This window comes from Eschscholzia californica, unplaced genomic scaffold (genome assembly GCF_041429995.1).
Source record: "Eschscholzia californica isolate CP2 unplaced genomic scaffold, dmEscCali1.0.p SCAF_1, whole genome shotgun sequence".
In the NCBI taxonomy this organism is placed as follows: domain Eukaryota; kingdom Viridiplantae; phylum Streptophyta; class Magnoliopsida; order Ranunculales; family Papaveraceae; genus Eschscholzia; species Eschscholzia californica.
In genome coordinates, this window is record NW_028238198.1 from 4,033,035 (window position 1) to 4,045,680 (window position 12,646).

The 12,646-nt window shown below is 34.8% G+C and overlaps 3 protein-coding genes and 1 non-coding gene across 4 annotated transcripts; 1 reads left to right on the plus strand and 3 right to left on the minus strand.

The window, feature by feature from the left end:
- Window positions 1–262: 262 nt before the first annotated feature.
- LOC147563374 (uncharacterized) lies at window positions 263–1,251 on the plus strand. Its single transcript, XM_086637312.1, has 2 exons — window positions 263–413; window positions 661–1,251. Exons 1-2 carry the CDS (start codon window positions 339–341, stop codon window positions 1,060–1,062), a joined length of 477 nt encoding a protein of 158 aa, XP_086493438.1. The 5' UTR covers window positions 263–338; the 3' UTR covers window positions 1,063–1,251.
- On the minus strand, window positions 1,215–7,624 carry LOC147563375 (putative phospholipid-transporting ATPase 9). The gene is made up of 10 exons (XM_086637300.1): window positions 6,305–7,624; window positions 4,724–6,075; window positions 4,450–4,560; window positions 4,080–4,356; window positions 3,769–3,966; window positions 3,234–3,443; window positions 3,017–3,142; window positions 2,680–2,778; window positions 2,303–2,494; window positions 1,215–2,189 (listed from the first exon to the last, which is right to left on the minus strand). Exons 1-10 carry the CDS (start codon window positions 6,698–6,700, stop codon window positions 1,560–1,562), a joined length of 3,591 nt encoding a protein of 1,196 aa, XP_086493426.1. The 5' UTR covers window positions 6,701–7,624; the 3' UTR covers window positions 1,215–1,559.
- Window positions 7,625–9,850: 2,226 nt separating this feature from the next.
- On the minus strand, window positions 9,851–12,212 carry LOC147563376 (large ribosomal subunit protein uL14x/uL14z/uL14y). Its single transcript, XM_086637320.1, has 4 exons — window positions 11,971–12,212; window positions 11,553–11,837; window positions 10,844–10,885; window positions 9,851–10,061 (listed from the first exon to the last, which is right to left on the minus strand). Exons 1-4 carry the CDS (start codon window positions 11,978–11,980, stop codon window positions 9,979–9,981), a joined length of 420 nt encoding a protein of 139 aa, XP_086493446.1. The 5' UTR covers window positions 11,981–12,212; the 3' UTR covers window positions 9,851–9,978.
- On the minus strand, window positions 12,144–12,216 carry TRNAK-CUU (transfer RNA lysine (anticodon CUU)). Its single transcript has one exon. It is a non-coding gene; the product is annotated as a tRNA-Lys (tRNA).
- Between the last annotated feature and the right edge of the window lie 430 nt (window positions 12,217–12,646).

The following is a 12,646-nucleotide window of genomic DNA, read 5'->3' on the forward strand; positions in this document are numbered from 1 at the left end:
GACACCGAAATCTTTGAAAACATACAAGGAAAAAGAGATTTTGGAAGCTAAAACAAACATGTTTATGAATCAAATGATTAGTAGATCACAAATTAAGACTCAGAATCGAATTAACCCATTCTCTTTGACAAATCGGATAAGGTTGGATTTTGAGGACAGGTTTTCCACACTTTCAATAATTGAAAGTCAAAGGCACCTAATTTCTTCTCTCTATAATATACTTGCTTTTATTTATCATTATCTTTCCACCCAAGCAAACAATTCAAGATTCATTTCCACTATAAATAACTCTCTTGTGTCTTTCATTTTATCTCACTCATTATCCCACATCTCTAACCATGGCCCTTCTCATCACAAAACAAATTCTCTTCTTTTTGGTTTTCATTGCCATTGCTTCCACAATCAAAGCACAGGTACCAAGTTCACACTCCAATGAATTCTTTTTGAACTTTTTTTATATAATTTCTATTTGTTTAAGTACATATCTTTCATCTTAGATTTTTCACTCTAATCACTCCTTTAAAATAAAATAGTTACAGAAACATAATCCTTAAGTTGATTACTAAATATGTATTAAAAGTGTTCACTTTCGAAAATATTTTTTGACTATGTGGAAATTCCGACATCACCACTAAATATTATGTTTGATTATTTTTACAGGATACTAAGAAGCAATGTGAATATATAATGACAGTGAACACAGGACCAACAAGAGGTCCAACCGACAAACTCAAAGTAATACTCGAAGCGATCGGAGGTGAAAACATCAACACTACCAATGTCATAAAGAATTGGGGCGATATGGGCTCGAAATACACATATTTCTTACCTAATACCTCTGATCGATTTAAAACAGTTTTACCTTGTTTACAAGGTAATTTTTGTTATATCTCAATTAGAGGAAAAAAGGGAGAACTTAAACCTCATTGGCATATAGAAAACATAACTGTCAGTACGAAAGGTGATGGTGGTATTAATCGACTAAAAACGTTTCGTTTTCTTTCGTTTCTTAACGAGATCGAAACACTCTATCCAGATGCAAGTGATGGTGAATGCCCTTAAATTTCTAATTGTTCCTCTTATGTCTTTTGGATTAATATAAAGAATAAATGTTGAAATGAAGAATCCGTCTGAAAAATGGACTTTACTTATAATAAAGTTTGCTGTCTCTCTCTCTCTCTCTCTCTCTCCCTCTCTAAGTGGGCATTAAGCCATTATCATCACATGAAAATATATTCAATTTTGTATGAACTTTTGTGTACTGTGTGTGTTTAAATACATTTCATGAACCACACAAAAATGAATGATACAAAAACTATAAAAAGCAAAAAAATTGGCCTTACCAGCCATGACAACATCGATGACAAGTTCGTCCCGAAAACCACAACACAATCCCATTTCAAAGATGGGCCGGACGAGCCATCTGTTCTAGTACTAGAGACGGTCGAAAACAATAAAATAGACCACTCCATTTCTTGATTGAGTGTATCCATCCATTATATAAACAAATTTATCGCCTTCTCTACAAACTAAAGTAGATCTTTTTGGCAAGTTGTTTATTAGTTTGAATGATTCTTCTCTTGTAAACTACATGATCTTGCTTCAGCTCGTGCAGTAAAACCTACTGTATGAGGCCGAAGAGATCTTTGTCTTACCATATCACAATATTCGATATCATCCGACAGTCCTTCTAGTCTTATCCATTGAATCATTCCATGATACATAGGGCAAAACCTCATTCTAACTGCAGAGAAGCAAAAGTAAGGGATGAGAGATGAGATTACCACAAAGAGTGTAACGAGCCAGTAAGAAGGGGCCGGAGCACAAGCTTCGACAAAGACTTTATAGGCCGAACTTGATATCCATAGGGGTAAAGCGCCATACGCCAAGAGGAAGAGATACCATACCAAAATGCTACCCCAAATAACAATATGTTGTATGAGTGTGAAATATGAGATTGAAAGAGCTATTTGACAGTTCACTACCCACACAATACACGTATACATTGTCGCTCCTAAAACTTCGTACTCAACAATCTCACCACCTTTTCGAAAGGCTTGGTACTCGAAAGCATTAATGCAGAAGAAGAAGACTAGTACAGCCGTACAAACACCATTTGACATCCATCCTAGTATTCGGAACCAGTTGAAGAGAACATTCTGGACACCTTCTTGGTATAGTAGGGGAAACTAAAAACATGAAAAAGTTAAAGTGATAAGTCGTGAGTAACGTAAATTTAGTAATTTTCAACTAACATGCGAGTAATATGGTGATTTCCTCACAAAACGTGTAAAATCCATACCTTGAGGCAAAACCGTGCAGACACATCTTGGTCGAATATGCCAAGAGCAAAAGCTGGTAATGAAGTGAAGAAGACATTATAGAATGACATAAACCAGTCGTTGTATGCAGGTGTCCCGGAGAATGATGAATACACCTCATACAAGAAGAGAGTAAAACCAAAAGCGATGTTTTTGTAGAAAAAGTAGCATATCTGCAAAAAAACAGAGCAAAAGCTTAATCTTCCGATTTTACTATAAATTTTGCCCTCTTCCCTTCTTGTTGATGAGCTTCGCATTTTAGAGATAGAGGGTTTCTCTCTGTCGTAGTACGCCGAACTACTCTAGTGAAAGCATTATTGAGTTTACAAGATGTTATGGGAACTCTTAAGAGACATACCATCGATGATATTCTTCTATAACACCAATGCCCATGCACAAGTAGCAAACGCTCCAAAAATCGGAACTGAGCAATCGCTATGTCACTTGACATGACAGCCTGAAATTCAAAAGTACAACATGAAGGGTAGATCTCTAAAAAGTGTAAAGAGCAACAAGTCATTATAAATCGTAATAGCTATGTGGCCTCCTAGTTTTTTATCTGCACAAGGAAGTGGTTTTGAGAATGTGGGTCATTTGCCGATAAACCCATTTGGATCCTACCGTAGTTTTGACAAACTTAGATTTGAATATAAATGTAATATATGGTAATTTTTGTGTTGATGTTGGGTAATTACCTGCATTCCTTCAACGCCGCTGATACCGACCCCAATATCTGCTTCTTGAAGCATTCCGACATCATTAGCACCATCTCCAATTGCTAATGTTGTCTTACCCGTGCCAGTTTTAACCAATCTAGTTACCTAAAAGATTATGTTTGAAACCATTTTAGTCCAAAATTACACAAGTCAATGTAAAAACAAACAAGACGAGTTGATAAGAATGCGAGCTCACAAGTGCTTTCTGTTTAGGTGATGAGCGACAGCAAATAACCGATGCGCACCTCATTGCTAGTTCTAGAAACTCGTGCTTGACATTGTCGTCAAGGGCATATGCAAGTGCCTTCCCATCAATTATTAAGGCAAACACGTCAGATGTTCCGCTTGAAGCAATTAGTTGTGCCTTTGCTTCCTTTAGTTGTTGGATTATGCTTTCCTTTGATGCCTAATAGATTGATCAATAATAGTTCATCAAGATCCCCACATTATAATCTACCGTTACATCGTGACAGACCTATAATTGTTAAACAAAATGAATTTAAAATGACGATTTCAATTTTTGACATAGCAAGTCTTATATGAATAAAGAGCGCTAAACTACTTGTCCTCCACCCTAAAGCATGTGATAAGGAAATCCTGTCTAGATCATAGCGGACAAATCATTCAAGTCCTCAATAACTGTGCTCAAGGAATACGAGTAGTAATTATTTGGATGCGACAAGAACAATATGACCAAGGCCACAAAATAAGAGAACCCGGAAAATGCTTACCTTCATGATTGCTACTTTGTCCTCTGTTCTCTCTAATGCTTTAGTTTCAGGTGTCTCGAGGTTGATAATTATCTGCTTCATTCCTTGCCTAAGCAAACTACAAGCATACCCGATATTGATGGCAGTTTCCATTTTATCTCCAGTCAAAACCCATATCTTTATTCCAGCTTGTGCAAGCTTGTCAATGCATTCAGGTACCTACCAAACACAATATAAGAAGTTACTCGGAGAACTAGCTATGAACATACGATATCTTATATCTAAAATGCGAATTAATCTGTAGTACATTCAGTAGATGATAATTTACCCACCCCAAGTTGAAGCTTGTCTTCAACAGCAGTAGCACCAAGAAGAACTAAATTCTTCTCTATCTTCTCTGCCGCTTCATCAATCTTCGTGTCGTGATCTGCACTCAATGAGTTCTTTGCCTCGATGAACCCCTTCTCGAACTCTTTGTACTCTTCCTCACCCAATTCACGATATGCAAGTACCAAGGTTCTTAAACCTGCATCTGCATATTCGGTAATTTGGTCCTTCGTTTGGACTTCGAATTCCCTCCCATACTTTGCGAGTCGTTCAAACATAACACTGATTGGATAAAAATGAAAGCAATAGTATGAAACCGGAAAAGGATAATGATTTATATATAAGTTTGAATTCGAAATCTTCCTATATGCTAACCTGTCAGCCCCTTTACAAAGAAGTAGTAGCTTCCCCTCCTCGTTTCTTACGATAACCGACATCCGCTTTCTCGAGCTATTAAACTCCAAGATATTCAAAAGTTCATAGGACCTTTAAACAAAAAAATAATATAAAGATTTAGGCATTTAGCAATAACATATTAGCATAAATCGACAAAAATAGGACTTATAACTTCTGATATGAGAATTGATATACGAGCAAATCTTCTCAATATTGCTAATTTCTAGTCCAGATAGAACTGATGAAAACTGACCTGTCAACTTTATTGCCTGAGATAGGATCTATTTCATGTAATAAGATGCTTGTCTGTGTCCTCTTGTAAAATTCAAAGCCAAATTCTCTTGCTGCAATAACAAAAGCGGCCTCATCCGGCGATTCAGCTTCATATGAAATATTTCCTGTCTCGTCGTCAACGTCGGGTATTGCTGTATGGCAGATTGCTAATAAACGAAAGAACTTCTCAATGGTACCCGAGTTTGGTTCATTTACCCATCTTCCATTCATAATCCTTTCATCCTTAAAATTGAATCCTTTGATCAATGGTTTTGTATCTCCATGATTTTCGACATTGACGCCACCATTTTTTACCTCATCAACCAGCGGTGACCCATTTCTTCTAGCCATTACCCTTTCGACCTCTGTAACACCACGACCATAAGCTATTCCTCCAACAAAAAACTTCAAAAATTCCATAGAATTGCAAGTCAATGTCCCTGTTTTATCAGAAAGTATAGTGTTAACTTGACCGAGTTCTTCATTCAAGTTTGAGGTACGGGCTCGAGCAGGCTTGTCACTCTCTTCATCGTACATGTGCAAATCTTGGTTAATGAAAACGCTCTGAAGAATTTTGACGATTCCTATAGTAAAATATAAGGAAATTGGAATCAGGTACCCATACAACATGACCACAGTAAGGAAATGCAGAACTGAAGCAAGGGAAGCTCTTTTAGGATCAAAGAAAGATGTGGTATCATCTGGTCTAAGATACCATGCTGTCATCTCGCCATTCTCGTACTCCCTCTCACTTTCAACACCAAACAATACTGATCCAACAAAGGACATCACAAACAACACGAAAAACATGAAGTAGATAATGTGATCCATTTTCTTCTCAACTTTGCTCTTCTTTGAAATTGGGTCTGTCGAATTTTGGATCACTTTCGTATCATGCCCTGTGAAGATAACAGCACCATAGATATAATCCGTATTCCGGAGTTTTGAATCTCTGAGAAGAAGTTGTTGAGGACTAAGAGGATACTGCTGTTCTTCGAAATCCATAGTCCCAAGAAACGAGTACAGATTCGCATTTGGATCTTCACATTTAACAAAAGCTTTGAAATTTTGGAAGCTAGAATCATCAAGTAAGCTTGAGGTTATATCCAACGCTTGCTTTAGTTTTAAATTAGTTTCGCCGTCAAGGTTCATGGTCTCAACATAGCAAATAGCTTCTTCGTAACTAGACGAAAGCAATAAAAGATCAGCTGGGAAGAAATTGTCCTTCTCCACCTTTACTATATTCCCGACCCTCAATTTCTTCCATTCTGTTAACTCGAAAACTCCATTGCCATTATGCACCTTTACCTTTCGACTATTCACCTCAATATCCTGACAAGATTTGGTGAACTAAATTAGGAACCAAGTTATGCTAATGATTTCTCATATTCAACTTGAGAGTGAGACCTGACCTTTTAACCAAATCATCTAATTTCAAGTAGTCGAAAAAAATTCTTAGCTAAATTGAGATGGTATTTATACCAACCAAATTATGACTTAGATTAACAAGAAAAAGAAAGTTCATAATCTTATTTAAGTAAATGAAAGGCGAAAAGTTTACCTGTTCTCTCCTCCTCCAATCTTCAACAGCATCTTTGATCATCGTTGCACCGATCATAATAATAAGAGGAAGAATCGCGCTACCGGCTGTGTAAGGAGCTAGGTCTGTGAAGGCCATGAGGCCAACAACCAAGAAATATATATTCACAACTCTACTAAATTGCTCAAACAAAGATTTTGGAAAGAAACTAGCAATAGTATATTTAGTTGTTCTAACATAATTATCCCTATAATTGTTAACACCACTCTCTTGATCTTCTTTCTCATTACAGAAGACAGTTCTTGAAAACCCTGGTCCACCAATCTGAGAATGATCATCTTCTTTCACTAATGGTCTTGTACAAGTGAATGCATAAAATTTTCTGAAATGCAATTTCTTTCTTCTAACCCTACTCATTTTCTTTCCCCCAAACTAGGCCTAAACCCTAAGTTGAGATTATATCTTAAAGGACTGAAACAACCCAGAATTTCAACTTCTTGTAGAAGAAAATCCAGCAATACCCACATCAATTTCTTCAATTTAAAACCCTAAATAACATTTTGAGATACAAAAGAACAAATAGGTTTAGACAAAACAGCTGTATATGTAAATGGCCTACAACAGTTATGCGATCATCACCATCACCTTTTCATCTACCATTCCTTCACAAATTATGATCTTCACCCAAGATGATAAATACCCACAAAAAGAAACTCAAATATAAATCAAACCCAACAATCAAAATCCAAAAACATTCCACATTCACAGTCAAACCCCCCATAAATCATCAAATGAAAGAAAATATTTTCTTACTCTGTTTCATGAAATAGACATGACTTTGATTTTTGACTTCAAACAAGAAAATGGGTTTATCAGAAGATTAAACTTCTAAAACTTGGAGAAAATAATCCATTAGACCACCAACCCAGATTAAGAAATCTAACAGAGAGAGAAATATCCAGCCAGATTAATTAGAGTCAATGAATGAAATCTAAGAGAAAAGGGTAGGTGGAAAATAAAATTCCGCGGGAAATGAAATACTTTTTTGCTTGGAAATCATTTATTTCTTGATTTCTGAATGGTGGTTTGGTTCTATGGAAGTTCAAAAAGGAGAAATCAGAGAAAGACCAGATCACCCAAGACATTTTTTTTTAATAATCTGGGGTGTCTTTTAATGATTATTTAAATCATCTAATTTTTTTTTTTTTGATAAATTTTGGAATTAGGGAAAGGATTGAAATTTGGGTTAGAGCTTGGAAGATCGAAATAAAACTCTGTCATGGCGGGGAATGTTGCTATTGTGTCGGAAAGTCAAAATTCAAGTCATTCAACTACCCACCTGAAATTTAGTATCTATTTTTTTATTAATATTACAATCTTTTAATTTTGCCTTTTTGTTTTCTTCCTTCTTTTTTTTGTTCCAATTTTCTCTTTTGTTCTCTATAGTTTTTTTTTTTTTTTATAGGGATATTATAAATTATGTTAGTTTTAACAAAAATAGTCTCAAATTTTTTGTCAACTAGATTTTGATGTGGTCGGTGCAGATTGATCCAGTATGTGAGAGAGATGTCTGATCGATCACACTAACTCTGGTCTAGTCCAGATTTTTGACTCAAATATTAGTTATGTAATTATGTATCATTTAATTATTTGAAACACGTATTAAAATTGTTTCGCACAACAGAATATTAATTCAATCTTCTTAAATTATTTATGAAATGTTATTTTATAAAAAAAAAATATAATCATTAATCTTTAATCATTGTCTTGTCTTGTATAAAAGATAGACATAATGAAGTTTGGTAAACTTCATTTTCTTGGCATATTAAATAAGAACGTATAGAATCAACTAAAAGACATGTAATTGTGATGATTGTCTCAAAAAATATCATATTGGCAAGAAATCAAAGTTCATTAGAATTTTCAAGTAAAATTCTACTTCGAATTTCACTCAACCTTTTACTTGTAACCCACCCTCTTCTACGTGTGGTCTGAAAATATCATTTCTTTGTTTTATAGTATTACATTATTAGATTGATAGAAAACCGATAAAAAGAAATACACACCCTAAATGTCACCTATGCGACTAGATTTTTAAGAGGTATAAAAGTGAAATGGGAGTGCTACCATGACAAAATTCTCGACTTAATGGCTTTTTGTTACTGAAAGACAGTTTTTCCAAATAGTTTTAAAGACGTTCATTATCAACATTTGTTTTCATGTATATAAGAGTATTCATAGTTCATTATCAAAATTATTCAAAGAATCATATGCTATTTCAAATGATCAATATTAAGATGAACAATCGTATGATCTCAATTCTGAAGTAGTCGAACTAAGTAAGTCTAGTCAACTGCAAACTCAACTATCACAAAGACTTCAAACTTGAATTATTTTTTTCCAAGTCACGAGCTTGAACCGGCGAGCAAGGGTCAATAGAAGTGTAAAGATGGGAGGGTATGACTATCGGTTGATGAAAAGCTTTTGAAATTAGGGCATGTCTATTTTAATTGTGACTCCCTGATTTAGGACAACCAGTCCTTTACTGGGACAAATTTTTGCTAAATGAACATGGCCCAGCCCATGATGGTTGGGGAGGCTCACAAATTCTTAAATGAAAAAAGTGTCATTCTATTATTATTTTTTTTGTTGAGTTCTATTATATTTTATTGGTATGCCAATTCAAGTTGGGAATCTTTTATATTATACATATAATATATAATTTCTCTGATATTTGTTTTCACTTTTTCCCTTCAAAAATATATGTTTTCACTTTTTCCCTTCAAAAATATATGTTTCTTGATTTACTTAGGATTAAATAAAACTGACTCTCCCCATGCAAACAACAACTTATCTGTACATGAACCCTTTCATATAAGGAGAGGTCGGTGGACTAGTAAAACCGTACCATTGATCAACTAAACAACTTCTCTCTTTTTCATATATGATTTTTCGTATGTAAACTTACAACTTCAGATGAACTTATATACTTATTTTCTTCGTCAAAGATTATCAATTTCTAGAACTCTACCACATTTTCTTCTCACTACTATATGTGAATGAGTTAGTTGGCCCTAGAAAAAATATAACTCAAGTAAAGGATTGAATTTGAAATCAACCAAATATAAAGGAAAGAACAAATGAATAACACCGAAGGGCGTACGTAGTCATTTACTAACTACACTTTAAAATATTATCGCTAATTTTATCATTACTTTAGGACAAGTTGAACTTGCCATAATCTTGAATATCTAAGCACCCTAATAGTAACTTCTCAATTTTCATACTTAAAGCTTGAATTAAGAAGAATTTGTTTATGATATCTGAATGTACCCAATTTGAATCTTATCTTGTTTGAATTCCGACTTGTTTGGATGTTTATGTTTTTGTTAAATCTTCATTACGTATTTGATTATACGTTTTCTTATCTATTAAAATAAGGCAAGTGTTTTAGAAAATTCAATCTCATTGAGGCTGTCGTAGTCTAGGTCCATATAAATCACATTTGCAGATTTGCTTATCTTCGATATAGATATTCTAATACGAAACATATCATATACGTACTTATAACAAACAACCCACTACTTAAACTAACTATTTCTTACTGAAACAATATCTGACAGTAATTTGCTCTGTTTCCGGAAAAGAAAATGGCGTCTTTCCTAAGCCACAAATACTACAAGATTGTCAAAAACTTAAACAATAGCATTTGCTGCACTAGCAATCCTAGGCCAAAGATCGGCACACTCCTTCCCGATTGGTCCAGTAATAGCAGATCCTGAAATAACAACCCACAATAGCAATCAATATATCGGTAATCATAACTACCTTCAAAATTACGGTATCGAGAAAGTCGCAAGAAACACGCTAACAGATCAACCAGATATCACTTGCGTACTAAAAGTCCAATTGATTAACCAACATGTAGAATCGATTATAAGAACAAATATTACCAGACACTCTACCACTCCTTGAGTACTATGTATCAGATTCTACTTCAACAAAAAAAAATGTATCGGATTCTTAGTGATTTTGGGTACTTAAACGGTCCAATACTCTAATTTTGGCCCTAATTAACACAATGTATTGTAAAAATGTTTAGAAGCAACGACTTCAATTTTTAACAACAAGATTTTATAGTTAAACACTCAAGTTTTGCTATATTTTATTTAGATAGAATGTTCGAGAGTAAGTGCATCTGTTTTATACGCATCATATGAAAATATATGTTGTATGAGAAACTCTTAAACGTGTTACAACCCGAATGAGGTTAACCCCTAGTTTACCGCATACTAACATGGAAGTTGACTACTATCAGAGCAATCTTAACATTGGTAACAACGACAAGGATTGTGCACATCAATTCTGACATCGACACAGATTTTATCCGAATCAATTTCAGCGTTGCCAAAGATCAACCAAAGCAATTATACAACTAACTTGATAACTTACAAGATTCAGAGGAATCTAGTTCTGGTCGCGCATATGAATTATATATATATATAACTGTGCACAAGAAAAAGATATTTATCAACATAAGCGGTAAAAAAATTGTCATACCTTTCATTTCTCCCTTAGGGTTCACAATAACTCCAGCATTATCTACCAAGACAGGGTCCAGGAGACAAATCAGAACGAGAAAGCAAATGATTTTAAACGTAAATTACATCGTACAGATAACATTTACAGGAACAACTGCGAATACTTGCTTGGAATTGAACAAGAAGGTAAGGTCAGTTGGTATTAAAATCAATTATCAACCCAAAATTGAAATTATCTGAATCTTGTATAAAATAAATAAAGAATAAGATTTTTCAATCTAGGTGAAATGCAGTTAGTTCACACTAAAATAGGTAGACACCCACAATCCGAATCGGGCAAAATTTGGAAGCATCCTAGAAAAGCCGTGAAACTAGGTTAATTCAGATACTTCATAAGTTGATAATATAAATGATTTTCAACATGTAAAAGCAAAACAAAACAGTGGGAATGGAATATACATAGTCTTAATGAACTATCAGATCCCTCAAAATTGATGTGTTTTTATTAGGTATAATTTACGCCTCACATAACCTAAACATCTAACTTGGCGTACAAAATAAATCAGTTCAATCAGTTTCTGACCACCAACCTAAAATTCATTTATCATTGTGTATTTGAAGAACATTAAATTTTGTGATTTTTCTAAGCTATACCTAATCAGAAAATCAAAAACCCATACAAAAACAATAAGAAACCCTAAAAATGAATCAAATTTGTTAAATTTTACCTTCAAAATACATGAAGACGCCATCTTTTCGTCGCCAAGCTTTTCTCTGCCTAACAATAACAGCAGGCATGACCTTCTTCCTAAGATCAGGCTTTCCTTTCTTGACTGTCGCCATAACCATATCACCAACGCAAGCTGATGGTAACCTATTGAGACGTCCCTTAATTCCCTTCACTGAAATGATGTACAGATTTTTAGCACCAGTGTTATCGGCACAGTTCACAGTTGCTGCAACTGGAAGACCTAATGACATTCTAAACTTGCTTCCTGCAGTTCCTCCACGACCTGCAAAATCGAAGTAACAACAACAACTATAGTGAGGCGGAATAATCTAAATGTGATTTATCAGAAACCCTAATTAGAGAGGAAGGTGTTAGAAAGAGTTAGAGAGAGAGTAAGAGGGAGGTAGGTGTAGTACGCTTGGCCATTTCTGATGGATGGAGAGAGAGTGCCGGATGATTTCTTGATCACAATCGTAGTAGAAAAAAATTAGGGTTTTACTAATTTTATAGTGATCGGCTTTAGAGCGTTGTTTTTAGGGTTTTCGCGGGAGACGGCAGATGGAGAAAAAAAAAATTGAAGCCACAAAATCGCCCACCGTGGGGCTCGAACCCACGACCACAAGGTTAAGAGCCTTGCGCTCTACCAACTGAGCTAGACGGGCTGATTGTTACAAAATGAAATTAAACAATAATAATAATAAGAACTCATATCTCTTCTCCAACATAGCCAAGAGCGGTTTCAAAAGTTTTCAATTGTTGTTTTTTACAGAGAGGTTTCTTCACCACTTGTCATCCATATTTTTGTTTTCCAGTCAAGGTGGCTGGGGCGGGGCAGGGGTAAGTTACTGCGATGAAGTACTGCATCAAATCAAGAATGGAGTAAGCGGGTTATTGCGAGGTTCTTTATTTTGTAATTCATTTGTTTTATGTTTGTACGTACTTTTGTTCCGTATTATTCTTGTTATGTGAACGAATTTTGAAATTACAATCTTAGTCGTCAACTGTGATGTATAATCTACGCAAGATTACTACGAAAAAAATAAGCTTACAAGGCGGTTCCCTATTTTGGGGTGAAAAGGATAGCTTTCCAAC

Coding starts and splice junctions, on each gene's coding strand:
- LOC147563374 (XM_086637312.1), top strand. CDS start 339: ATGGCCCTTCTCATCACAAAACAAATTCTCTTCTTTTTGGTTTTCATT. Junction 414..660: donor CTTCCACAATCAAAGCACAG/GTACCAAGTTCA, acceptor TTATTTTTACAG/GATACTAAGAAGCAATGTGA.
- LOC147563375 (XM_086637300.1), bottom strand. CDS start 6,700: ATGAGTAGGGTTAGAAGAAAGAAATTGCATTTCAGAAAATTTTATGCA. Junction 6,076..6,304: donor ATTGGAGGAGGAGAGAACAG/GTAAACTTTTCG, acceptor AAATCTTGTCAG/GATATTGAGGTGAATAGTCG. Junction 2,779..3,016: donor GCGGCGTTGAAGGAATGCAG/GTAATTACCCAA, acceptor TTTGAATTTCAG/GCTGTCATGTCAAGTGACAT.
- LOC147563376 (XM_086637320.1), bottom strand. Junction 10,886..11,552: donor CGTCTTCATGTATTTTGAAG/GTAAAATTTAAC, acceptor CTGTCTTGGTAG/ATAATGCTGGAGTTATTGTG. Junction 10,062..10,843: donor CCCTAAGGGAGAAATGAAAG/GTATGACAATTT, acceptor TTGTTATTTCAG/GATCTGCTATTACTGGACCA.